Source organism: Tasmannia lanceolata, unplaced genomic scaffold (assembly GCF_043159265.1).
Source record: "Tasmannia lanceolata isolate RefF3 unplaced genomic scaffold, GAP_Taslan_0.1 ptg000003l, whole genome shotgun sequence".
NCBI classification, from domain to species: domain Eukaryota; kingdom Viridiplantae; phylum Streptophyta; class Magnoliopsida; order Canellales; family Winteraceae; genus Tasmannia; species Tasmannia lanceolata.
Window position 1 is genome coordinate 61,908,113 of NW_027518680.1, and position 26,441 is coordinate 61,934,553.

The following is a 26,441-nucleotide window of genomic DNA, read 5'->3' on the forward strand; positions in this document are numbered from 1 at the left end:
AGGAGACCAGCAGTTGTTTTTTGACTTCACGCCCTTCTTTCCGACAGCAAGAGAGTAGACGACTGTCCCATGTTTCCTCGTTTTAGAAATCTCGGGATGGGGGAGAGATTTCTAAAACTGGTTTTCTTAAAATCCAAGAAACACTGCAACAGCTTGATCATGAACCCTCCTTTCACACTGTTTTCAAACTAAAATCTGGATTCTAAATTTTCAAACTAAGCTTCAAGCTAGTTCAAATTTCAACACATTTGATGCATGAATGTACCTCAATTTTGTCTAATTTGATTTCCAAATTTAATGCCATAGATGCTTAGTATGAGGTGCATTCTACACTCATTTGAAATGTATATTTGCGTTTGAGAAAAGCACTAAAATTCTATAGTTCAGAACAAGACCCAAAATTACAGGATGTTGTGCCAAGGCAAAAGGAAGCTCTATTGTTAAGTACCAAATAATAATAGCATTTCCCTAATAATAATCCACACCAAACCAGTGGGGATATCCCTAATAATAATAACAATAATTAGCAGCAAATTTGTTAGTTTGTTATGCTAGCTAGCAAATAATGCCTGATAATTCTATAGAAAAACTGGAAAAAAGTTCAATTAAACAGCACAGGTGGAAAATATGGTTTCCACAAAGTACAGCAACTGTTTAGGATACGTGAATCTCCGTTGCGAGCACATGTTCACTTGTCTGCTAGCCGTCCAATTAAGAAGAACAGCAAAGGAATGGTCATGAAGCAAATCTACGGCAACAAATGAATCACCAAGGACGCTCAATTGATACCACCTATCTTTGCTAAACTTCCCACATTGTGGGGGTTTGACACCTTACCGGTTTTCCATTGCATCAACCCCCTATGGATGCCGACATAGGGGATTTTCGATCTACATTCTGAAATCTAAGACACATACTGTGTTGTTTGAAAAACATGCGGCAATCTTATCGCCTTCTTTGTTCCAACACACTTCAAAGATGCCACCGCCACCTCTATACGTTTTCACAACCTTCCCTTCTCTCACTGACCAGATATGTATGGATCTATCGAGTGACCCACTTGCTAAATACTCCCCATTCGGGCTAAATGCAAGAGAATATACAGGGTCCCTGGTGTTTCCATCAGAGAATCCCACGGTAAGAATGCATATGATCATAACCAATCTACCATCATTACCTTTGACAAACATTAAAATGAGATTTTGATAGTTAGTAGGTGGTACCTGTGGCTGTTCAAGCTGTACAGAACGCTTCCTAGCTCCACATCCCATAGCTTGATCGTTGAGTCGAAGGATGCACTGGGCACAAGCCAAGGCCAATAGATTTAATTTGTAGAAATCATGAAAAATAAACAAGTGAAGGTGTTTTGATGATCAGAAGAAAACAAAAAATCAATCACTATCTCCTTCAAAAAAAAAGAAAAAGAAAACGCAAATGGTAAAAAAATCAATCATTATCCTTGCATGATTATTGAAAAAGAAAGAAAGAATTCAAACAAGTTGTTTATGGTCAAACGACCTAGCTCCTCTACGTTGGGCACAATGGATCCCAAATTCCCCACAACCATAACTTCATTATACTTACTTGGAAACACTCCATGCATGTCACAGGACCACAAATATCAGATTGTAACTCAGAAGAGATGCATCATCAGTCCTATTATAAAAATCTTCATTTTTAATTCCTTCATTAAAGAACATAGTCCACAAGTCTGAAATAAACCGTAGTATCAATGTGCTTTGAATCCTAGATTTTAGATATTTATGTTTTAATAGATAATTCATTATATTATAAAAAAAGATGAAAGCAAATTTGGAGGGTTATTTAGTTCAAGGTCAATGTTGCAGAACATTCTCAAGGCTGAGGAACCAATCAAAGGTATACTTCATTCTTTCAGACAAAAATATTAAAATTACAATTCCAGTCAATCCAAAACTCTGCAGAATTGAATCAGAAACAGTGGACAACTTTGATGACTAATAGTTCACATATTGTGTGGAATTGGAAATTGCTAAAGTGGGTATGGTGCATTCATATTATATGTTAAGATGTGTTTAAGTATTATCGTAATTTCGCATTATTTTATATCAGCAATGTACATAGTTGTCGACGGTGTGTGATTGTACCCAAATTTTTTGCTCCTCAAAATTGTCTTTCCTTCCTCTTTCTCTCTTTTATTCATTCTGCAACATGGTATCAGAGCTTAATCGAATCTTCGCCTGATCACGCTTCCGTCTTCTCTTTCTTTACCTTTCTCTCCTCCAAAGCAGATCTAATCTCACCCATACTCATATTTGACCTGATCATGCCCCATTTTTCCATTTTTGTGCAACAACCGTAATGGCCAGTTGCTGCGCCTGTGCCTTGTGGGATAAATATCCGGTCTTCTCTAGAAGACGACTCCCATAAAATTGTATACCATGTGCTGATTGTGCTCTGCTCGCTTGGATCAGATCTGATGCCACTCTTGCTCTGTGCTAATCGTGAAATGCATACTTGTCTTGACTCTTGACAGTGTTTTGATTGTGGGATCAACTCGTGTTTTGCATCTGAGGTCTGGAAAACACTCTACATACCAGATTTGGACCGTGTCCTGCGTATAAAATTTGCTTGTGGTCTGATTGTGCTGCTGCTACTTGTATTCTGGTCGTGTGATAAGATCTGTAACCGCTTGTCATGGGAGTGTAATCATATTAGTGATCAGTCTATCTCAGTTTTCCACTGTGGACCACACTACAGATTCCAAATATGGTGTGAGATTGTCGGGTGACTTGGGAGTGCAATCATATTAGTGAATACTGAATAGCAGAATTGTTGCAGTATGTGACAAGTCCCTAAAGGCAAGAGATGTAGTAACCACCCCCATCACTCCTCAAATGCTTAATACTAGGATGAATCTGATTTCATTAACTCACTGAAAGACTAAAACACCCTTAAGTACTTCTAACATGACTATCACTGCCAGATGAAATAAGAAATCAGGAATAATAACTCCAACAATAAATATACATCCATTACATTGAACTATACATTGCAAAGTTTCTTAAGAACCTGTATAAGTAAATTAAAAATAATAAGGGGAGAACTCATATAAGCATTAGTCGAATTACTTGTATCAAACTAAAACCAAATATCTGAACCATAAATATCAAATAAGAACACTTAGTTCGGCTAATAAAAAATTATGCGATACACTGTTATCAAAGCAGCAATCTGTGTTTACCTTGCTAGTACTAACTGCTGATTAGGGTTGCTTGTACCCATGCCAGTAGGACTCCATCTGATAGTATATATCTCCTGAAAGGGATTTAGCACTAGGCTTGTGAGTCTGTGGCATGATCGTCTAGAAATGAATGATACCAGAACCAAATAAAAAGTTAGGGAGAACCTTGGTGTGTTCTTTCAAATCATGCACGCATTTGTCTTGCTTCAAGCTCCAAATCTGTTTCATATTTTAATAAAGTTATCAAATATAATGCCACAATGAACTACAAAAGATATAACAAAATAATGAAGCCTTTTTTTAACAGTAAAACTGCATTGATAAAAGAAGAATTCTTGGTTCTTTCTAAGTGGAAAAAATAAAGCCTAGTTAATAGACATGTTGCTCTTCTAGAAAGTGAATAAAGAAATATAAGAAAATAATAGGTTCTGAGTAAGTGGAAAACATTTAAGTAGACATTCTAATTGCTAGTACTTGAGTTTTAAAGACAAAGAAATCACCTTTGCTGTGACATCGTCAGAGCAAGAAGCCAACAAAGTACCTGTTGGATCCCATTTGATAGCATTAACTTCACCCTGAAATATTAGATACAGATCTTTTAGCCTTGCCTGACACCAATAACATATCAAGTATGTTTATTGAGATTTCCAACGTTTTCCAATTAGTTTCATATTTTTACATATTTCCTCAAATTTTATTCACTGGATTATCTTTAATTTCATGATGTTATTTATCTATGTATTTTCAGGGAGTGTCCTTGTGCTGAATGTTACTTTTCCTCTCTGTATCAATGGCGCCTTAGATAGAAGGCAGGCTAAAATCGCCCCATCAGATGACCATAACCAACTGATGGAAGGCTTTTGACGATAACAAATGGACAGTTAAAAATCAAAATGACTGACAGTTCGCATTCACTAGCGAGTCCTCGAATCAGACAGTTATGACCATTTAATTGGTGTGACTTTTGTTCTATGGCCCAAAATGGACAGAAGTGTTCTCCTCAATGTTTCTTTTCTTTAACAGTGAACATAATCCCCGTCTCTTCATACGCCAGGCCAACATGTACAAGAGATCCCGACCTCTCATCCTGGTGGCCGTAGAGAAGATGGACCAAAAATGACACCAATCATACAACACAAACCATCCAATGGAAATAGGGACAAATGTGATGGTCGAGCAATTAGGGTCATCCGATCAGTTCTGAGTTTTGGTTGTAGCCCATCCACAGTTGACCACCGGGTGAATAATCAATATCGCATGTGTACATGCCATGTATACTGGGAGTAAGTTTGAGTCTGTGTCTGACATGGCTAGGGAATGACATCAAGCTTCAAAACTTTGCCACTGCTATTTTTGTTGAAGATTAACTATCAAAATCAGGAGCACCACAAAAGGAATAAAGAGACCTACCTGGGAATGGAAGTGTATCCCTCGAAGGAGGGAGTTTATTCATGCAATAAATTTTAGTAAACTTTGATTGTATTTTTTCACTACTTTTCAGGTATTTAGTTCTAGATTTTATATTTTATCGCATAGAATAGTTGTTGAGCTATAAAATCACAGAACTCTATGGAAATGGATAAAAATGATAGAAATTTGAGATGAAACATCAGGAAGCTAACATCCATATATTAATGATATTTGAGCATGTCTGAAACAGTAAGGTCCATTCTAAACTGAAAATGTTACAAACATAGACACAAGGTTAAAAAAAATACAAAATATAGGAAAATAGCCACTCCATTCATTACTTTCATAAAGATAGTACACTATAACAAAGGAGTACAGTATAATGATGGAAATTTAAAGGATTTTCTAACAAAAAAAGTAAATTATATAAAATTTGAAATGAAAAATTAATTTCAACCCTTAATTGGTAGATCGGGCAAGAATAACTCACATATAAAAAATTTGAAGCTAGCATCCATATATTACAAGTTTTTTCCAAAAAAAATGATTTTAAGTAATTTTTAAATAAAGCACCATAATTAAAGAATTAATAAAAAAGGCATAAAATTTAAAAAAAAGTTTTCCCCAATTTTCAAAACCATAAATCCATGAAAATTGAAAACCATAAATCCATGAGAATTGAAAAGTCATGCACTAACATAGTTGATGCATTTTGATCAAAATTAAAGAAACAAGAAAATAACATAAAAGGAAGACACTTCTAAAACGGAATCCCGTGCTGAAAATAAGGGGAGAAAATAGCCGATCAATTAGGCTATTTCACGATTTTTTGTGTATCTGTGGGGATACCTGCGTTTTTTTTGTTTTTTTTTTGCTTTTTGCGCACGTGTCACTATATAGGACTCCATGCTTTTTTCCAGCACGGGATCCCGTTTTCCTAACCCTAACATAAAATAAGCACCTATCAAGCAAAAATGTGAAAACCCAAGCTTCTCCATGCACATTGTTTGAAATAATGACGTGTTGCCCGAGGTTCTATAATTTACATATTGAGGTGGCAGTGTTTTGGCGGACATGATCATAACACTACCAAAGTCTATACATGTTTTTTTTTTTGAAATGGACCAAAGTCTATACATGTTGACCTAAGGATTTCGTCTCAGTGGGGATAGAAACAAAAACATGTTGGTTATTTTGTTTTGGTTTCGGCTAACATTTACAGCAATGCCCGAGGCATATTTTCCAACATGGCTGAGTCAAGTCCAACTCACAAGTTTCCAAAACTTGCATGACTAAACATTCTTGAAGTCAGACTAGGGAAATAATGAAAGAGGAACGCTAAGGGCATCTGAGTGAATAGGATACTCTTGATCTTGGTAGGCCATTGTACATGTGGGATATGAATGTGGTGATTAGGGCCATTATTCTACATCACCACCATCAGATAAAATTGGATTAGCTGGTCCTACATCGATGATCCTAAATCCTCAGCAGCGAATGTAACTATTTGGGGTTTTCCAAAGATATTTTGACCATTGATATTTGCAAGCCCGGATAGAGCGGACGGAACTTGCATATGGTGTAGGATTAGACAATCTCATGCGGTCCTATTGTGGCCCACTAATGGCACAAAAAACACATACATACCATGCTATTGTGTGAGTGCAAAGTTTTAAAAAAAATGTAAATTTTGCAAAATGCAAATGTTCTTAGCACAGGCACCATGAAAAAAATGAAGATTGCCTTTGCAACATATATTTATTTCAAATGAAGAAAATAGAAACAAAAAGATGTGGTACGGAATTATTACTATGCATATGAAAAGTCGAAAAAACTAGATGCCCTGGATGACTACTAAATAGATGAACAAACCTGATGCCCTGAAAAGGCCTTGATAGGTCGGGTCTCACCAAGCTTGCAAACATAAATCATATTGTCCGTTGAGCAAGTAGCAAAGGAAACATTGTTTCTCCAATCAACATCAAGTGTTGGAGCTACAAAGAGACATCAGATAGTTTAAATAAGACCTTACCCGATATGATAAAAAGCAGTATGCAATTTTGTCATGCACATTGTTTTAAATTTTGGCAAAAATTTCAGATTCCGGTTGGGACCGAAATCTGAAAATTTCGGATTTTGGTTTGGATTTCGGCCGAAATTTGTAAAGAAAAAAAATTCTGTTTCGGTAGGGACCGGAAACTGGAATTTAAATCCATGGTCATGCAAGTGGACATCCAATAGTTATATCTTCAATCACTAAAAAAAGGTGCAATACCTGTATGATGTTCAAATTGTTGTTTCCAATCCCCCGTCTTTACATCCCATACAATAGCTGTTTTATCCACACTTCCACTAAGAAGATAGTCACCTTTCTTATTCCACTTCAGAGCAAATACGGGTCCTTTATGTTTGATTAGAGTACTTTTAAGTTCCCCTGATATTCCCATCCAAAAAATGACTAGTATGAGACACCTTTAGTGAAATACAGAACCAACAATCTCATGCAAAATGTTACCAACAGATGGCAGCAGAAGTTATGTTCAAAAGATCATCTATCTAAGACTTTAGCAACACAATACGTTAGCAACACATATGGTTAAGCTAGTAATAAGGGATTACCAACAATTATAAAATTCTAACTAGCGATGAAACAACAAAATTCAAAGAACTAACTTGTGCGAAGGCTTTTAACTTTAAAGGACTGCTATAAATGATAAATTTCTAACTATTGATAAGCTAGTAAAAAGAGATATAGCACCGATGATTTATTATAGTTCTTGCAGCATTTTAGAGAACATGTGTGCACATTATAATTCATTATCAATGGAGTAAACAGGTACGGTCATTTTGCTTTCAAGATATTCAACATTTTGCCTCTTTATTCAGATTTTCTCCTCAATTATGGAATTTGAGGTGCCAAGGAATGGAAAACGAAAATATGTACAATCTCTAGTGCATTCTTCTACAGTCCACAATTTAGGAAATGAAGATAAGAAAGTAAGCCAGAGAATTCTATCATAGGTTTTTACTGGTGTTATAGTTGTAATTCAAGGTGTTTCTATTGAGGTATCCAAAAGGACTCGTATATATGATGCATTGATGGTGTAAAGATTTTGAACCTGGAAAGAAGGCCCCAGCATTTGGATCCCAACCCCCTATGACGCCACCCACCCAATTAATAGTAGGCTAGCTGAAAGTAAACTTCGACAGCAGTAACAAGACTGTTCAAAAATCAGTTGGGTTGGTCCGCCCTGATAAATTTGACGGAGAGAACACAAATGAAAAAGGTGAGTGAGTCCCACCCATACAATAGAGATAGAGATAGAGGCTATGCACTGTGGTACAAGCCAAGGTTTCAATGGATATATCCCATTTGGAAATATGGATTGAAAGTGACTCCTTGCACTATCATGGTCGAAGAAAATTTCAACACCGACATGGAGGTCTCATTAATTTAGATAAATGGGGTCTCACATCCAAGGTTAAGAGTCGTAATTAAACTCATTCATAAAAAAATTCATAGTCCAGTGGGCCACTTCGCTTTGTCATTTTATTTTAAACAGGCCATGAGTTTTTTTTCTCAAAAAGGTGAATGAGATTTTATTAGGCATAACATAAAATAAGGCCTATGACCGAGGTGGTCAAGGCCGAACAGAAAAGATACACAAAAGACCAAATATATGGTTTCTTTCCTGGCGCTAGTTATTTAAACCCTAAAAAAACCAACGTTATTTCTAGTCCTTTTTCTTGTGAAAATAAAGTATGATAAAGAAAAATCCGAGATATAAGAAGCGTGCCCCTAAGCTCTTGGAGGAGGAATTATGTAGGCCGGCAAAAAGGTAAATGACCATAACAAAGAAAACAAACCAATAGGATAAGCATGTGATCCGATGACAAAAAGAAAAGGGTAATGAATAACTTCGGTTGATTATAAGAAGATAGTAGTATGATCCTCTGCGGGTCTAGGCAGTGCACCTTGACAAAGCAAGGAAATGCTCCTCCCAAACTCTAGAATTTTTTTGACAGAAAATGCTCCTCCCAATATCTAGAAATTAAGAATCGATCTTTAATATATCGTAATTCTTTAGTACTAAGTATACTATCCATGACGTGTGTTGGGAGCAAAGGAGTCTTTGGACTGACACTTCATCCAATGTAAGGTCGCAGGCAAGGTGTGGTTGACTTTTCGAATGTCCCAGAGGTTTTAATGGGGGTCCTCGGCTTCAAATTTGGATCCCTTATTGGATGGAAAAAGATATGCCGGCATCAAAACAATATTATTTCAATTATTACTCAGTTTATGGTCTGTCGGCAGTTTGTGGTAGGGTCCATCCTTCCAGGTTAGTTGGTTGGTAGCATCAGGCTGATTGGCTGCCAATGATGCAGTGGACTCCATCCATGAAAGGGGTTGATTAGGCTAATTGCAACACTAAGTTACATTGCCACTCTTGTGAATGACACATGTTTTTTTTGCTTCTTTTTCCTTCCTTTCTTGAAGTTACCACGTGTTCTCTCATTTTTCTTAGAAGAAAAAAATTGATCTAATTTAAGCATTCTTGAATTCTCTTGATTGTTCATGATAGTAAACTACAATTCATTGAGAGAAAGATCCACAAACTTATTTCAACTTAAAATCTTTTTTTTTTTTTTTTTTTGAATTGAATTTCAACTTAAAATCTAAAAGCTTACACCTACACATTAGCAATTAAACTTCCCCTCTTTTCCTAATGGAATGCCTTGATCCCCTCCCGTCATCCACAAACACATCAGGAGACTCCAACTAAACTTCACCCTGTAAAATTCTTTCGATATCATTCAAAACTTTTCCAGGTCATTTGACTGATATACCAATGTTAGTAACCACTGAAATCCATCCACCGATAGTCCCATTTCTTCTCTATACTCCTCAATCTTTTCTTCTTTTTTTTTTGGAAATGGTTACACAATCAATTTCTACAAAAGATTATTTTTACCCATGTCGATCTCCTCACCAGAATGCACCTCCACGCAAAGTTCCTTTTCCCCAAAGGTCCACTATTACCCTGCAATCTAATAACCCACACCAGTAGGATTACACTTGTCCAGTTATCAATGTATTAGACAACACTGATGGCAGAAAGGTGGAGGACCTTGTGTTGTAGAACACAACTTAGAATTATACCATAATAGCCAAGATCAGCAATGATAAAGTTGTTGGATAGCTAAAATCTCAGAAGAGGTCACTCCAACAAGGAGATTGGGCCCTTAAGTACTGGGAGATGGAACATATTCTACTTTCTTTAGATTACAAAATCTCATAAATTATCACAAAACAAAAATCTGAACAATAAAACTTCAATCTTCACTGGCAATGCAATTCCCCAATAAGATGGCTCCCAATGCAAAATTGTTTAATTAGAATTTATTGGCTTTTTTTTTAATGGGAAAAGATTTCATTAAAGGGACCGAGATGGTCAAAAAATACAAAGGGAGAAGCAGATAGAAAGAATACAAGCAATATACAAACGAGGGCAAGGATTTGACGACTTATCATTTTATGAATATTTGAAGTGTATCTTTGTAATCATTTTTTTGGACAGAAGACTCATCATGTATCTTTATTTACTCCGTGTCTGAAGATTCAGCATGTACTTTATTTGTTTATTTACTTGCACACAATCGATAAACTGTAAATCTATTATTTTTTATAATTTAGCCGAAACTTTGTGTTAGAAATGAGATTAGGGTAAGAAGAGAGGAAGAAAAAGAGGAGTGAAGGATGGAGAGACTCCACTAGGGAGCTCCTCATGTAAATGATGTATATATAGGCCCAAACTAGGGCAACAATGTACAATGACTATAATATCCCTAACTACTACAAGTAATGTCTAAACTACCCTAATACATTACTCAACACTCCCCCTCAAGATGGACTGCATATGCTATGGAACTCCAGCTTGGTACAAAGAAAACTACAACAAACAACTAAAAATAACAAAAAATACATAATCTCATACACACATCCAGCTTGGTATAACACTCCTTAAGTTGGTGTGGTGAATACATAAGGTACGCATAACAAAAGATAACGGCCAGTCGGCCATCATGAGAGTACGGTTGACGAGATCAGCGGCCACCAAAAAAGGAACAGCTCCCCCTGAAATAGCACTACGGCGAGAGCAGTCACAACTGGGTCTCCCCCTGAATGAGAACCCGACAAATAAGTCTGGAACCACAAAGGATCGAACCGTGCACCTCGGCAGGGGAATAGCAACGATCCAACGAGCAAAAAAGGCACACCAAAGGTGCGCACGTGAGCAACGACGAAGAACCATGAGCAGTAACACCAGCTAAGCAGCACCACGCCAATAGAAGATAACCATCGATGTGGAAACCATCGAAGACAAGGTCGACGGGGAAACCATCGCCTGGAGAGAAGAAGAGATAGAGAAGATAACCAACCAACGATGGGGAAACCATCGTCCGGTGACAAGGTTAACGGCATGAACATCGTCGCCTAAAGACAAGAACATGGTTTCAAGGAAGCCGGATTCGCACCCGGAGTTGGGGATTCGCGATTCCCCGAATCGCGAATCGGAATCGCAATTCGATTCGATTCCCCGATTCTGGGGAATCCCGAATCCATACTATCGGAATCGCGAATCGTAATTTGGGAATCGCGATTCTGTTTACACCGGAATCGCGATTCGGGAATAGTAAAAACGCGTTTTATGGAAATAAAATCCGCGATTTTTATTCATTTGGATTCGGGAATCACATAATTGGAAATCGCGATTCCCATAAGATCAAATCCGGTCTTTTAGTGATGGGAATCGCGAATCCCAACTTTTGATGTGAAATTACTTATATAGCCTATTTTAACAGTAAGGGTTTTTTTTTAGTGGGGTTATTTTGGTAATTTCACTTTAAAACCTATAAAAGCTTTAAAAAAAACCGTAAAAAACGAAAAAATCAGAAAACCTAAAAATCTAAAATCCCTCTTCTCCTCCTCCTCACAGCCGCCCCTCTCCCCCATTCCTCTCTCGCCGCCGCCCCTCCTCGCCGCGATTCCCGCCGGCAAGAAGAAGAAGAAGAAGAAGAAGAAGGGAGTAAGGGTATGTATATTATTTTTTCTATTTTTTTTATAAATACTAAAAAAAACGGAAGGGTTTGAGAGGGTTTCTGTGTGGATGGTTTCTGTGAGAAACCATTCTCACACAGTTTATGTGAAATGCACAATTATGTTTTTGATTTTGAATTTTTGATTATGGTTTTGATTTTTGATGAGGGCACTCCTCACGGCATGGCCCGCACCACAGGATAATCCAAACCGTGGATTATCATCACGGTTTGGAACTTTGGAGTTTTGATTCTTTTGAATTTTGATAATCCATGATTTTTTATTTTTTGTATTTTTGATAATCACGGCATGGCCCGCACCAGAGGATAATCGAAACCGTCCATTAGATGGGTGGCCTAAAAATATTTTTTTTGCCCCAAAAATCATTTCCATAATTTGATCCTAAGTTCCTAAGTCTATGGATCCGAGTTAAACTGGGTTTTTTTTTCTGAATGGTTTAACTATCTGCAATACTTTATGTTCACAGATTCAAGCAAATCCATTTTATCCCATCTGTACACTCTACTTGCACATTAATTCATTAAATCAGCACCTATCATTTGTGAGGATAATTTAAAGTTAGTTTGAACATTTCATCTTCAACCTGAGGTTGCATCCCAATTTTTTGTGCAAAGTGGATCATGAATTACTGATACGTGTGTTATCTTAGCTTAAGAAATACTGTTATATTATGGGGTATTTACAAGGGATTTATTCTTCATATGTTGTTAATTTTACCTCCTGATTTTTATGGCTAATGTGTAAAGGGTGCTTGTGATTAGAGAAAAGGCTAATATAACTTGGTTTTCTTTATGGCTGTTCTTGTGTCATACTTTGGGAGTGTTGAAGAGGAAAGTGTATTTGAATTGGAACGCCAATAAGGAAAATTTGTGCTGACACATTGATTTAAATGTAGCTATTGTTATGTGACTTGAGATTTAGGTCCCTTTTCTGATTCTTTTATCACAGTTCATGTTGTTTATGTAGCCTCTAATGTAAGAATCAGACAGTAGGAGGAAATGTTCTGAAGGGGTTAGCTTTAACCCTAATCCTAATACCAATTCATTGTTTCTTGGCCCTCTAGAATAGTATCAGCACAATTTTGTTTGATAATTTCACAAGCTTTATCTGCTTCCATAGTGTCATTTTGAAGGGTTATAATTGTTGTAGTCTGTTGATATAAAGATAGTGAAGAAGTTGATGCAAATTGTCGGAGTGTGGTTAAGGGGACATTCATTCCATGAGTAGTGACATGGTGTATGCATCTGCGTGTGAGTGTGTTAGTGACATGGCGTGTGTATATGCGTGTGAGTGTGTGAGTAACATGGTGTGTGTATGTGTGTGTGAGTGTGTGAGTGTATGTTAGTATATATGTGTGTGTGAGTGTGTGAGTGTATGTTAGTATATATGTGTGTGTGAGTGTGTGCTAGAGCTGTGTGGTTCTTTACCTCAATATGGTTTGTATGTGATTGGATTTCTCTTATGTTATGCGTTTACTATCCACTTCATCAAGCTCGAATATTATGCACCTGTTTGAGCTAATAAGATATTGTTTATCATTTGCCATTCGATAATAGTACGAGACTACATAACGAGCCTACGTGGGGCCTTTATGAGTGATGGCGAGCGGAATGGCTGAAGTATCCAACAATGGTTTACTGGCATGGATCAATGGGTTGCATCAAGTGGAAGGAGTTAATCTTGGCACGGTGGGCTTATGCACCTTACGCAATATTGCCACTATCTGTGTCGATTGGGGTTTACTTCGTGCCGCAATTAGTTGTTGGGATCCAGATTCGCATGTGTTTCATTTTGGAATGCAAGAGCTTTGTCCGACTCATGAAGATATTTGCATGATGCTCTGCATTTCTCCAGATGGTCCCATATTCAAGCCTTCCTTTAAGGAAGGCTATGATAAGGCATTGAGCCGTCTGATTGGCGTGCCACAGAAGTCCCTACGTCACTACCGTCAGGCAAGTAGTATCTTCGTGCATAAGCTAGTACAAGTCTTTTCACCAAGTAGAGAACTGGATATGGAGTATCGTCGTTGCCGTGAAAATGCATTAGCATTGTGTGCTTATCTAATGTTTCTCTTTCCGGGCCGATCAGAGTCATCAGACTTGATTCCATTATATTTTGTAGACTTGGTTGATCAAGTTCGCCAAGGTGCAAATCTAGCTCCTACTGTCTTAGCGGAACTTTTTGATAGCCTAGATAGTGCTCGCCAATCTACTGGATCTGACTTCTTGGGAAGTTCCGTCATTCTTTATGTAAGTATTGGATGGTTTATTAAAAATGCTTGAATGATGTACTTGGTTATGGATAATTATTGTTTCTAACTTTTTTTTATTTAGGTTTGGCTAGTGGAGAGATTACGAATTTTGGCTCCACCACCTTTGCCAAGACGAGCCTGGACGAGGAGTTTTAATACTCGGGAGGTGTTTGTTTCATTCGATGATCACGACAGTTGGGCTATATGGCTTAAGGGTCGCGAAAGTAAGGACATTGAGTGGACTCTCCCATGGGCTCCCATTTCCTCTGCAGTCCTCGAGACTTCTGGCCAGAAGTGCGTTCGGATAATGGGTTTCCAGAACAGTTCCTTTTACTTGCCTCTTCGGATCCTCCGACAGTACTTTGGAGCCCAACATCACATAGCGATGATGAATGTTTCGGTACCAGACTCCATTCGCCCTCAATCCTTGAAGAAGATGACAGTGAATGCGATTGATAGAGACTGGAATCGGCGAACCATCGTTGTCGTTCAGAACAACCCCACCCCTGGAGAGGTGAACAACTATTTTTGGGAATGGTATGGGACCGGTGAGGCAAGTGATGCTCCCGAGTCAAGTGCTGCTTCTATGAGCGGTGCTTTTGAATTAGTTGATTGAGTGATTGACTGGTGAGGCACAGTCAAGTGCTGCTTCTATGACTGGTGAGGCAAGGGGGTGATTTATTTGTATTTTGATGATGTATTTTGTTGAATGGATATCAGATCTATGTAATAGTTAATTAGTTGATTACTATTTTATATTCTCAAATACGGCTTATGTAATGGTAGTTGGATACAAAATAGTGAACACCCTCCTCGGGAATTCCCACGGAAACCCAACCCTGAGCCTACCGCTGCATACCCTTGCATGCATGCATGTAAGAGTAAGACATTCACAGTAGAAAATATCTATCAGACTATTCTAATATTTTACAATTTGATTTTGTCAGAGGAAATTGAGGAAAGATGGATGAGACTGTCGACCAACAATTTCAAGGCCAAGGTGTAGGTGATGATGACATAGTTTTTGAAGGGGACCTGGAATACAACTATGAGGAAGAATATGTGGAAGAAGATTATGACGAGGACATAGTGTTGACTCCGAACGCAAGGTCAGCGACAATTTTATGGTCACACGTAGTCAAAGGAAAGAAAGCTAGCGAAGGACATGGGGGAACCAAAAAGTGGAAATGTAAGCACTGTAAGAAGGTTTACACTGGGACTTATACAAGGGTGCACGCACACCTTGTGAAAGCACCAAGAGGTCAAGGTCAAGGAATAGCATATTGCAGTGCGGTTGCAAAAGACAAACAATTACAAGAGCACATCAGAAGCCAAGTCCAAAGAGCAGAGAATTTACCTGGGAGACTACCACTGAAGAAATCACGGTTAGACATGCTTGGCAAGTCTTCCAGCTCCGGTGCGACTTCTTCAAGTAAGGTTGGTGAATCACCACTTGGCAAGTCTTTTAGAGCAAAGGATAGAGACGATGTTGATCATAAAGTGCTGAGATTTTTGGCCGCCAATGGGATTCCCTTTAACGTCCTCCGATCTCCATATTTTCAAGAGATGATAACTGCCGCCAATTGTGTGCCTGGATACAAGTTGCCTTCTTATGAGAAAGCAAGAACAACTTTATTGGACCATGAGAAAGATAATGTAACAAAAGATCTAGGTGTTGTGAGAGAAAAATGGCCTGAACATGGGCTTTCTATTGTCTCTGATGGATGGACAAACGTGAAGAACAAAGCCCTGATCAATGTACTGGCATCGAATATGTTCGGTTCAATGTTTCTCTATGCGCACGACTTCTCTGCCGTGGAGAAATCAGGGAAAAACATTGCAAAGATTTTGTTGAATGCCATTGAAGAAGTAGGGCCTTTTAATGTTGTGCAAGTGCTGACAGATAATGCAGCCAATTGCAAGCTTGCTGGGACAGAGGTTAATAAAGTTTATCCCCACATATTTTGGTCTCCTTGTGTGGTTCACACATTAAATCTGATATTCAAAGACTTGACCAAGCATAAACACCTAGGTTGGATTGGAGAGACTTACCGTTCCTGCAAGGATGTCGTCAAATATATTACCAATCATTCGCAGGCTCTTGCTATATTTAGAAGCAATTCGAAGTTTGAGTTGCTGAAAGTTGCGAAGACGAGATTTGCAACTCATTATACTACACTTAAGAGACTTCTTGATGTAAGGGAGGCGTTGCAGATGACAGTATTAACAGATGCTTGGAAAGATTGGTTGAATGCTTGCACCGACAAAGTGATGATAGAGAGGGGCGAGATGACAACTACTTGTGTAGTCTCTGATGAATTTTGGACGAACATAAAGTTGGCATTATTAATTACGAAGCCCGTCTATAAAATGATTAAGTTCACTGACCAGGAAGGCTGTCTGATATCAGAAGTGTACGAAGGCATGGACAATATGTTAGGACAAATAAAAGATAACTTGAAAGATGTGCCTGACATGTACAATCATATTCATGGTATTGTGGTGGGACGATGGGGGAAGATGAATGTTCGAATTCATGCCTTGGCTCATGTACTCACTCCAAAATATTATGACCCTGCATATCTCAATATTCCAGCACCAGGCGGTGGTAAACGAGTAACCCCAGGTATGTAATTGTTTCTCATATTGTGAATTTTCATAATGTAATTGTATTTATCTTCATTTATGTTATCGACTGATCGATTATTCAATTTTATTTTCAGATAAAGACCCTGAAATCATGGATGCTGTATATGAAGCCATTATGGATCTCTCCCCTGATGATGAGATGAGTGGTATGATTAGACGCCAGTTATATGATTTCATAGGAAGGGTTGGAAGGTTTTCCAGTAAATTTGCCAGGGACGATGCGAAAGATCCCAATGTGTGTGTCACCAAATGGTGGAACTTTCATGGAAGTCATGTACCAGAGTTACAGTCAGTGGCCATCAAAATTCTCTCACAGCCTATTAGCACATCTTCTGCAGAGAGAGTATGGAGCACGTATAGCTTCATTCACAATGTAAAGCGTAATCGCTTAAATTCACATCGTGCTGATACTCTTGTGTACATCCACTCAAATCTTCGACTCCTATCCAGGTTTAAAGTTTGTTTCGTTTTTGCATGCAATAATTGTTTTTTATTATTTATGTCAGATTATTTATTTAATTTCGAATCTATTATTTAGATTTAATGCGGCTGCATACAAAGAAGGACAATATAGAAAATGGGACATCAACCCAGAGCTCCCACTTATGGATGACTCCTCTATCAGAATGGAGGATATGCGATGGCAAGATCTCGATGATGATTTCCTTAGACCTTCTACATTTCGTGCGTCATCTCAGTCATTACTTTCAAGTCCTTCACTCACTATTCGTGACTTAGATGACAATGACGAAGCTGCAGGATCTGGGACTCCAAGAGTGGGCAGTAGCTCGGAACTTGAAATTGGACGACCATCCAACACTCAAGGTCGTATTACTAGTTTCCTGGGGCGTGGAGAACGTACAAGGGAAGGTACAAAATCTTTAACACTTGCAATTTCCCAGTGAAGATATTAGTCTTATAAATATTAATTCATTTATTTAAACTTTTCATTTACAGAAAGAAGAGGACGAGCTGATCATGCTTATTTGAAGGGAAAGAGAAAAGCCTAACTTTATTTCTTTTTATTTGAAAGTACTGGAGAAATTATGTAATAATTTTGATATTTTGCTTTTTGGAAACTGAATTTTTTGTTTAATGGTGGAGTCCTGGTTCCTGAGGACCTGAACTCCTGGCCTCCTGGCTCCTTAATGAAGAAAAACTGTTATAATTTCAGTATTTGGAGAATCATGTTTATGTTTAATGGTGTATAGTTGAATGCTTAGATTTTGATTTTCAGGTATTTTTCCTTAAATTTTATCTTTTATTAATTTTCTATCGCTCTCCGACGACTCTCCGGCGAATCCCCGGCGATCTCCGGCGACTCCCCGACGAATCCCCGGCGAATCTCCGGCGATTCTCCGGCGATTCCCCGGCGAATCCCCGGCGAAAAATCGAATCCCGCTCCCAGCCATCCCCGGAACCTTCGAATCCCGCTTTCGATTCCCGAATCGAATCCCGAATTCGAATCCCGACCTGGCAACCTTGCATGGTTTTAAATTTCGGTTTCGGTGGAAAACGAAACGAAATTCACAGTGAGTCGGAAAAGTACCAAATTTCGCCGAAACGTTTCGAAAATTTCGGCCGAAACGTTTCGTTTCGGTAAAATTTCGGTGAAACGTTTCAGAAATTTCACCCGAAATTTCGGAAATTTCTGAAATTTCACCCGAAATTTCGGAAATTTCACCCGAAATTTCGGAAATTTCACCGAAATTTCGGAAATTTCACCGAAATTTCGGAAATTTCACCGAAATTTCGGTGAAATTTTTACAAGATTTCGGCCGAAATTTCGTACCGAAACCGAAACGTCGGTGATGACCGAAACCGAGATTTAAAACCTTGGACAAGAAGAAAATGAGGGAAAAGATAAACCAACCAACAATGGGGACACCATCAATTGGAGAGTAGGTCGATGGCATTAACATCGTTGCCTGAAAAGAGCCGACCAACGATGGGGAAACCATCGCCAGGAAAAGAGAGGTCGACAGGAAAAGACAGTCGCTTGTAAAGAGAGCCGACTAACGATGGATGTGGAAGCCATTGCCCGGAAAAGGAGAGAGAAGGTAGCCAACCAACGATGGGGAAACCAACGTCTGGAGACAAGGTCGATGGCATGAACATTGTCACTGAAAAGGAGCCGACCAACGATGGGGACACCATCGCCCGGAAGAGAGGCTAACGGAAAAAGATCGTCGTCAGTAAGATAGCCGACCAACGATGGATATGGAAGCCATCGTCCGAAAAAGAGGGGATAAGGCATAAAGCCGAGAAGACAAAGACTAACTAGGGAGCAAAACAGCACTCCCTCTCGGGCGAAACTATATGAGCCCGGAGATGACAAGACAAGGAGGACAATATCAAGACAAACGGAGAGATAAGGCATAAAGCAGACAACATGAATAGACATAAAAACAAGACATGAAAACAAGAAAGACGATAATAATCACCAAGGGTACAAACGAATAACATAAAGAGAAGACAATAACACTCTCCCTCAAGAAAAGACAACAAAACAACATAGCAACACTCCCTCAAGAAGACAACAACACTACAATACTCCACGAAGAAAAGACACAAAGAACTACATGAGAACAACATGAGAACACTCCCCCTCAAGTTGAAGGTAAAATACCTTTAACTTGCAACGAAAACACGACAGTCAAGGGACCAAACCCCTTTGAGACATTTCATCAAACACTTGGAGGGCACCTTGGAGAAGAACACAAAGGAATGAAGACAAACAAGGCATTACACCTCTCCTAGACATTTGAGCTAACACTTCGCGTGCGCCTTGTAGAACTACATAAAAGAAACAGAAAACATAGAAGACAACACTAGACAAAGGACCATGGAAGACAACACAACACACAACACACAACACAAGAGATGAAGTAATGGAGCAATCACAAGACAAAGGAGTAAAAGGTAGTCGCAACTGAGAAATAATCGCAAGAAGGGGATAACATCATGTATACTAATTGTATCATGCGATTGGAGGGAGGAGTAATCGCACTATGCGATTAACAATCGCATGGTGAAGAAGGATATGGAAAGATACACAGAGAGAGCGAGATCTGAGAGACCCTAGGGTTTGTCGCACAAGTAGAGAACCCAAAGAGAAAATAGAAAAATAGCGAGAGAGACACGAGAGATGGAGTCGCAAGAATGAGAGAGAGATGATGGCGTGAAGGGAGATAGACTCTTCTTCTTTCCTTCTTGAGGATCAGCCCATTGGCTCTGATACCATGTTAGAAATGAGATTCGGGTAAGAAGAGATGAAGAAAATGAGGAGTGAAGGATGGAGAGACTCCACTAGGGAGCTCCTCATGTAAATGATGTATATATAGGCCCAAACTAGGGCAACAATGTACAATGACTACAATACCCCTAACTACTACAAGTAATGTCTAAACTACGCTAATACATTATTCACACTTTGAATGTATTATTGACACACGACAGGTGTCATATTGTGTCGACACAGACACACATGTAGACACATATCGACCCTCATTTTGACACTTGTAAATGTACTAGAAGTGCCAAGCTTAATGTGGTTGTTACAAAACATTTTTGTACCATGTCAAGTTTGACATTTTGTTTTAGGGCAGTGATAAATCGACTCCCAAATATCTTAAATCGACCCCCCGTGTGTCTAAGGAGAGACACACGGGAGGTCGATTTAAGATATTTGGGAGTTGATTTATCACTCCCCTTTGTTTTATTATTGATTATTGTATTTACCTCTTTTATTATTGTTAATTAATATTTGTTGTTATATCCCCTCCCCTAAATGAAACACCCTAAACAAACTCTTCTTCCAATATTATATTCATTGTATCCTATTGTATCTACAACATTGTTTAAAAACTCGTTGACTCGGCTCGGAACTTGGCCGAGTCGGCGACAATTTTTGGTGCCCGCGTCATGGTGTCACGAACTCGGCGAGTCCAGGCCGAGTCATAACAAGCTGCCATGAAAGCTCTGTAAAGAAGAAAGGGAAACGGAAAAAAAAATAGAGAGAAAGAAGAGAGAAGAAATAAAAATTTTTCATGAAGATATGAGTTGATATGACAGCTTGCTTCCACTTTTTCAACAACATATGTTGATTTTTAAGAGGGATAGCAGGAAAGTCAACCCAGATCCCAAAATAGCTGGGCTTGTCAAATGGACGGTTTTGATATATAGTGTCTGAAGCGAGATATTTCAATTTTTTTTTGTAAAATTAAAGTACTGTACTGCCCATAAGGTTGTCAATTTTGGCTCGGGCTCGGAAGCTCGCTCGAGCTCGGCTCGAATCCTTAACGAGCCGAGCCCGATTTAGGCCAGGCTCAGCTCGGCTCGGCTCGTTAAGGCTCGTTAAGAATTTAATATATTTAAATATATATATATATATATATATATATATATTATATATTAATATATACACTAAAAGGGTTGTCCAGGGAGTGAAAGGGGGAGGCAAAATATGTCACTTCATTTTTGGAACCCCATTTGTTACTTGGACCACCCCCCATAGTGTAAAAAAAGTAGTCAAATTACACTAGATAGGGCTGTCCAGGGAAGATGAGGGGTGTGAACTTCATATAACCCGAGCTCGGTAAGGCTTGCGAGCCGCTCGAGAGCCTGACCGAGCCGGGTTCGAGCCTGAGCCGAGCCTGGCTAAGCTCGGCTCGGCTCGGCTCGTTTACACCCCTAACTGCCCATACAAATATACAATAGCCCATAGAATAGGATAATCCAAAGGGTGATAATAAATGCGCGCCCTTTTTGGATAAATGCGCTCCCCCTCAAGAGTGGAAAATGGGAGTAATGGGTGCTGTATTTATCCAAAAAGGGGGCGCATTTATCATCTCCCTAATCCAATACTGCCCATACCATTGGATAATCCAAACCGTCCATTGCACATCTAGTATTTTTTTTTATTTTTTTTTTACAAAAAATTATGACTCAGCCACGTCAACCGCGTTCTTGACCGCGTCCGCGTCGAGTCGAATAGGTTTTTCTTTGGCTGCATTCCGCGTCGCATCCGTGTTTTTAAACACTGATCTACAATTCATATATATATAGCAGAAGAGAAAATGCTTGAATTTTTTCATTTATTTGTAAATTCTGTGAATTTAACACCTCACCCCAAATAGATAAATACCTCTTATGCCCTCAAATTCCAACGAGTCTAAGTGAAAAATACCTCCTATGCCCTCAAATTCCCACGAGCTCACGTCTTCTTCTTCTTTCTATTCTATGAAGATTTTTTTGGTCTTTGTTTCCACTGTGAGAGATAGAAGACTACATCAACCTCCATTCCCATCTTATCAACGTCCCTCTCTCTCTCTCTCTCTCTCTCTCTCTCTCTCTCTCTCTCTCAACACATAGATTAGGGTTTTTCATCATTTAAATTAGGGTTTTTCATCATCATTTTCAGTTTTTCTTCATCTTCTTCCTCTGTTGTTTGCCACCTAACAACAGATGTACTTTTTATTTTAAAGTTATGATTTTTTGTCCCCTTTTCCAAAATGAGAGAGAGGGCTGCTTCTGATCTCCCTTTTCCCCCTTCTCTTATTCAATTTTAGGGTTTTCCTGATCTTTTTTTCATCCTCTTTCTTCAATTTTGGGGTTTTTTAATCCGGGCATATGTGTTTTCTAAAGAATACATGAATACCTAGAGTGGTGTTTCCATCTTCTCTATGTGTTGCTTGATTGAGAAATTAGACATGGTATTTTTGGGATCTTTGCCAATTAGAAAACTCAAGCCTCAGCCCACACAAAAAATCAACCCGAATTACAGCCCTACTTTTATACATATTGATCGTTGTTGTAGCTCTCTATGATATTCGGGTTGGCTATTCCAAATAAGTCCGTACAATTTGGAGCATTAGAAGGATCTGAATGATATAGCTGCTCTAATTTAATTCAAGCTTATTTAACCCATTTACTTTCAATTGCAATATCTGATATATAGCTGCTCCGTTGAGTGGGAACTATAACTTCTTGAAGGTAATTTTTGCACCTCAACCCTCATTCAACTTCTAATTTTCTCAGTTATTTTCATTAAGAAAAAAAAAACCCAATCTCTTTTGTCAGGAAGGCATCCTACTTCATATATTTTTAGCGGTAGACTGTTAATCTCGGGGCTCTGCTTTTATGTTTCCTTATGTTTTCTGTGGTTTAGAGATCAGGAAAGGTTGAAATATGAATTTAGATGGATTGTTGTTTAGGGTTTCTTAAATTAGAGTTTTATATCTCAAAGATCATTTCTGCTAGATCAATTTAGCCCCATATCAGTAATCCATTTCTTCGCTTTTTCATTAGATACTTAATGCTCAAGTACATGCTTTTGTTGAATCATCTTATTCGGCTAGATAGATTCCCCCCCACAGTAGTAATCAATTTCCTTGCTTTTCTATTAGATACTTAATGCTCAAGTAACTGATATTATTGAATCATTTTAATGAAAATTTGTGTATTTTGAAGTGTTAGATCATCTACTCATATGTCGTTCCCTAATCGATCAAGACCATGCTCATGATGTGATTGAAACACAATTTAGACAAGACACAAAAAATAAAAAAAATAGAATGACAGTGCTGTGGGTGGGTAGTTTCTCCGAATGTTAGAGTGAGGTGAAAAGGAAAGCCTCCATTTACCGACAATTCATGAAATATGAATGAAGATGGAGTTCACTTTTTCTCATGTTCTAGGCGTAGAGATCTCCACACGTAGCCGCTGAGAGTTGTTTCAAGTCAATTTTGCAGGAATCCCTTTTACAGCCCCTCTTTTTCAAGAGAGTAGTGCCGCCTCATATATGGATTTGTTTTGCTATCTTTTACACATGTTATTTTCTTCTTAATCATTTACTTTTGCAGCTTCTGATTTTCAGTACTTATATTTTCTACTTAACTTTATTTGTCTGCATGAAATTGAAAATACTAAGAACAATATGTTACTTTTAATCAATAAATACAAATGCAGAATTTGTATATTTTTGTCTGTGTCTGCAATAGTTTATGCCCCCCATGTCTATGATGTTTATTCTCATTAAAATTTGCCAGTGCAGACCCTGTTTGTTTCACATCGTGTAACTTTCTTAATAAATTGGTAAATCATGCTTTAGAAAAAACCTGTATGTATTGTATCTTTAGCTTCAATTGGCTAAATGAAATAGCAGATCAGAGTCTGGCCTCTCTTTATCTGAAGTTATAAATTACCCTCCTAGATTAATAGCCATTTTTGGCATCAATGTGATCCACAAGCCACATATTCATGCATTACGTACAATTAGTTTTTGGGCAATCATATTTTCACTCCCCCTGGAGTACGCATTCACGCCCCTTATAATGTGAACAATGGGCAACTTTAACGCTTTTTGACGTCAAATCACATTAAAAGGGGCCCTAATGCGTACTGCAGGGGGAGTGAGAATATCATTGCCCTTAGTTTTTTCTTATTTCTTTTGTGAATTACAACCTCTTTGTTTTTTTTTTTCCTTTACTAAAATAACGATGAGGGGCATGGTTTACCCTTATGCACTAGAAAACTATGTCGACCTTCAACTTCATGTACGATCTGCATTTTTACCCTTGCATTGCACTTCTGTAGCCGCCTCTTGCTGTAAATCGTCTTGGATTATTTTCTATCTATACATGAATGGTATTAAACCATCTTTTTATTAATTATTTACATTCTCTTTGTCGCCCGTGCATCGCAGGGGCTTTTTTACTAGTGTATATATATATATATATATATATATATATATACACTTTCTGTTTTAGTCGTGTCCCCATCATTTTGGAGGGTTGCCGTGCCGACACTTCGTGTCCGTATCAACAAGTGACACTCATGTCCGTGTATACAAATCATAGATTATTTTTGTATTTCATATCATTTAAACTCGAAAAATAAAGTAGTTAAAATTGTTTAATAAAATATACAAGAATGTAAAATTTAGAGTGTTCATGTGCTCTTGACCAAAGCAACTGATGCTCCTCAAGAAGGTTAGCAAACCTAGGATAGGACAAGAATAATCTGAATAATCTAAATCAACCAGCCTAATCCAGGAAAAGAAGAAAAAATATGAGTCAGATTTTGGTAAAAGCTACAAACTTTCATTAGAAAAGTTAAATCAATCAACAATACAATACATATGTAAAGTTCGTTTTAATGTCTACATGAGAAAAACGGGAGCAGGATATAACTAACAAATTCAGTGTATGATAGAAGGATAACACAGTAAAACTAGAATCAGGAATATCCCAAGTCTGACAATTAAGAAATCAACAACATGAAGAGCATGATAAAAAAGCTCACCATCTCTACCCCATATTCTTGCCTGGCCATCATAAGAACCCGTTGCGAGTAGTGTCCCATCGCCCTAAGCATCAAAGAAAGTAAGGTGACAAAATATATATAAAAAACCAGACAGCATATTTCTGCCCAATGTTCCAGTTACAATACATTCATGAATGATAAAATATTCATAAAATGTTACATATGCATATATAAGAAAAAGTGCCTCTACACGGGTGACAATATATCAACGACTTTAATCACAATATTGTGGGTGAAACCGTGAAACTCACATTCCAATCAAGTGTTGTGACATCCTTGCTTTTCTCATTTGTTCTACCCTTAAAATGTTTCAAAACTAGTGCTTTTGTAGGTCCGTTTTGCATGCTAGAGCCACAAGGTCCATCTGCAACTGTCCAAATCCGTGCTGTTGAATCTCCAGACCTAAAATTTCAAAACAATAACATAAGATCTGGATACATGGTCATAACTAAGAAAAGACCAAATCAAATAACAATTATTCAAAATCATGAATTTGGATCACTTAATCACCATATGGGCGCTGAAGTGCATTTAATAAGTGAACGTAAGTCACCGAGTGCATAAGGAAGAGGAGTGCATTCATTGTGCCTATGAGAACTTCAACATTGTTATGAAAAATTGATGTGATCCGACCGTTGGATCTACTTGGCACATCATCATTTATGATGATTTATTTGAGGATTATTGGTTATTTTGGACATTATTTTAGGCCTAGATGTGGGGGATGTCCACTTCATCTAGGGCCCCACTCATGTGCACACACCACTCTTTTATTTTCCTCTTTTTAGTAGCTTGTTTCCTATTTTACCCCCTCACATGTTTATTTGTTTTTTGTTGGTGAGAGGCATTGTGGTCCTTTCACCCACAATTAGACCACTTAAGTGATTTATGGGAAAGAAAGAACCCCATTGGCTTGCAAATGAGGGCCCACTCAAGACAAATATAAGAGAGAAGTGTGTGGTGCAGGAACCCTAACTTTGGAAAAATACACAATACGTGATAGGAGTCGCCTCTTCCCTCAAAACGCCAATGGTGTCATTCCCCCCCCCCCCCCCCCCCCCCCCCCAACCCACACAAAGGTGAGTTCTCCTACCTTCTTCTTTCTCATCTTCTCCTCTCCTCCTCTCTCTTTCTTTCTCCTTCTTCTTCTCTACTTCTTCTCCCTCTCTTTCCCTCTATTACCTTTCTCTTTTTTTCTTTCCAAACCCTAGTCTCTCCTCGCCCCTGCACCCCACTCCTCACCCACGCACACAAAGGTGAGTTCTTCTACCTTCTTCTTCCTCATCTTCTCCTCTCCTCCTCTCTCTTCTTTCTCCTCCTTCTCTACTTCTTCTCCCTCTCTTTCCCTCTACTCCGTTTCTCTCTTTTTTTCTTTCCAAACCCTAGTTTCTCCCTCACTCTGTGTTTCTCTCCCGCCCTCTTCTCTCTCTCTCTCTCTCTCTCTCTCTCTCTCTCTCTCTCTC

The 26,441-nt window shown here is 38.4% G+C and overlaps 2 protein-coding genes across 2 annotated transcripts in view; one reads left to right on the forward strand and one right to left on the reverse strand.

The window, feature by feature from the left end:
• Positions 1-355: 355 nt before the first annotated feature.
• The window catches only part of HOS15 (WD-40 repeat family protein), a 43,069-nt gene continuing 16,983 nt past the window's right edge, over positions 356-26,441 (reverse strand). The window contains exons 6-14 of the mRNA XM_077368894.1: positions 25,230-25,380; positions 24,958-25,021; positions 6,909-7,067; positions 6,506-6,627; positions 3,724-3,798; positions 3,389-3,442; positions 3,224-3,297; positions 1,224-1,298; positions 356-1,110 (exon numbers count right to left, since the gene is read on the reverse strand). Coding sequence (XP_077225009.1) covers positions 891-1,110; positions 1,224-1,298; positions 3,224-3,297; positions 3,389-3,442; positions 3,724-3,798; positions 6,506-6,627; positions 6,909-7,067; positions 24,958-25,021; positions 25,230-25,380 — 994 coding nt within the window. The 3' untranslated portion in view covers positions 356-890. The remainder of the gene's footprint in view (positions 1,111-1,223; positions 1,299-3,223; positions 3,298-3,388; positions 3,443-3,723; positions 3,799-6,505; positions 6,628-6,908; positions 7,068-24,957; positions 25,022-25,229; positions 25,381-26,441) is intronic.
• On the forward strand, positions 14,811-18,032 carry LOC143864080 (uncharacterized). Its single transcript, XM_077374889.1, has 4 exons — positions 14,811-16,630; positions 16,728-17,103; positions 17,192-17,523; positions 17,611-18,032. Exons 1-4 carry the CDS (start codon positions 14,968-14,970, stop codon positions 17,661-17,663), a joined length of 2,424 nt encoding a protein of 807 aa, XP_077231004.1. The 5' UTR covers positions 14,811-14,967; the 3' UTR covers positions 17,664-18,032.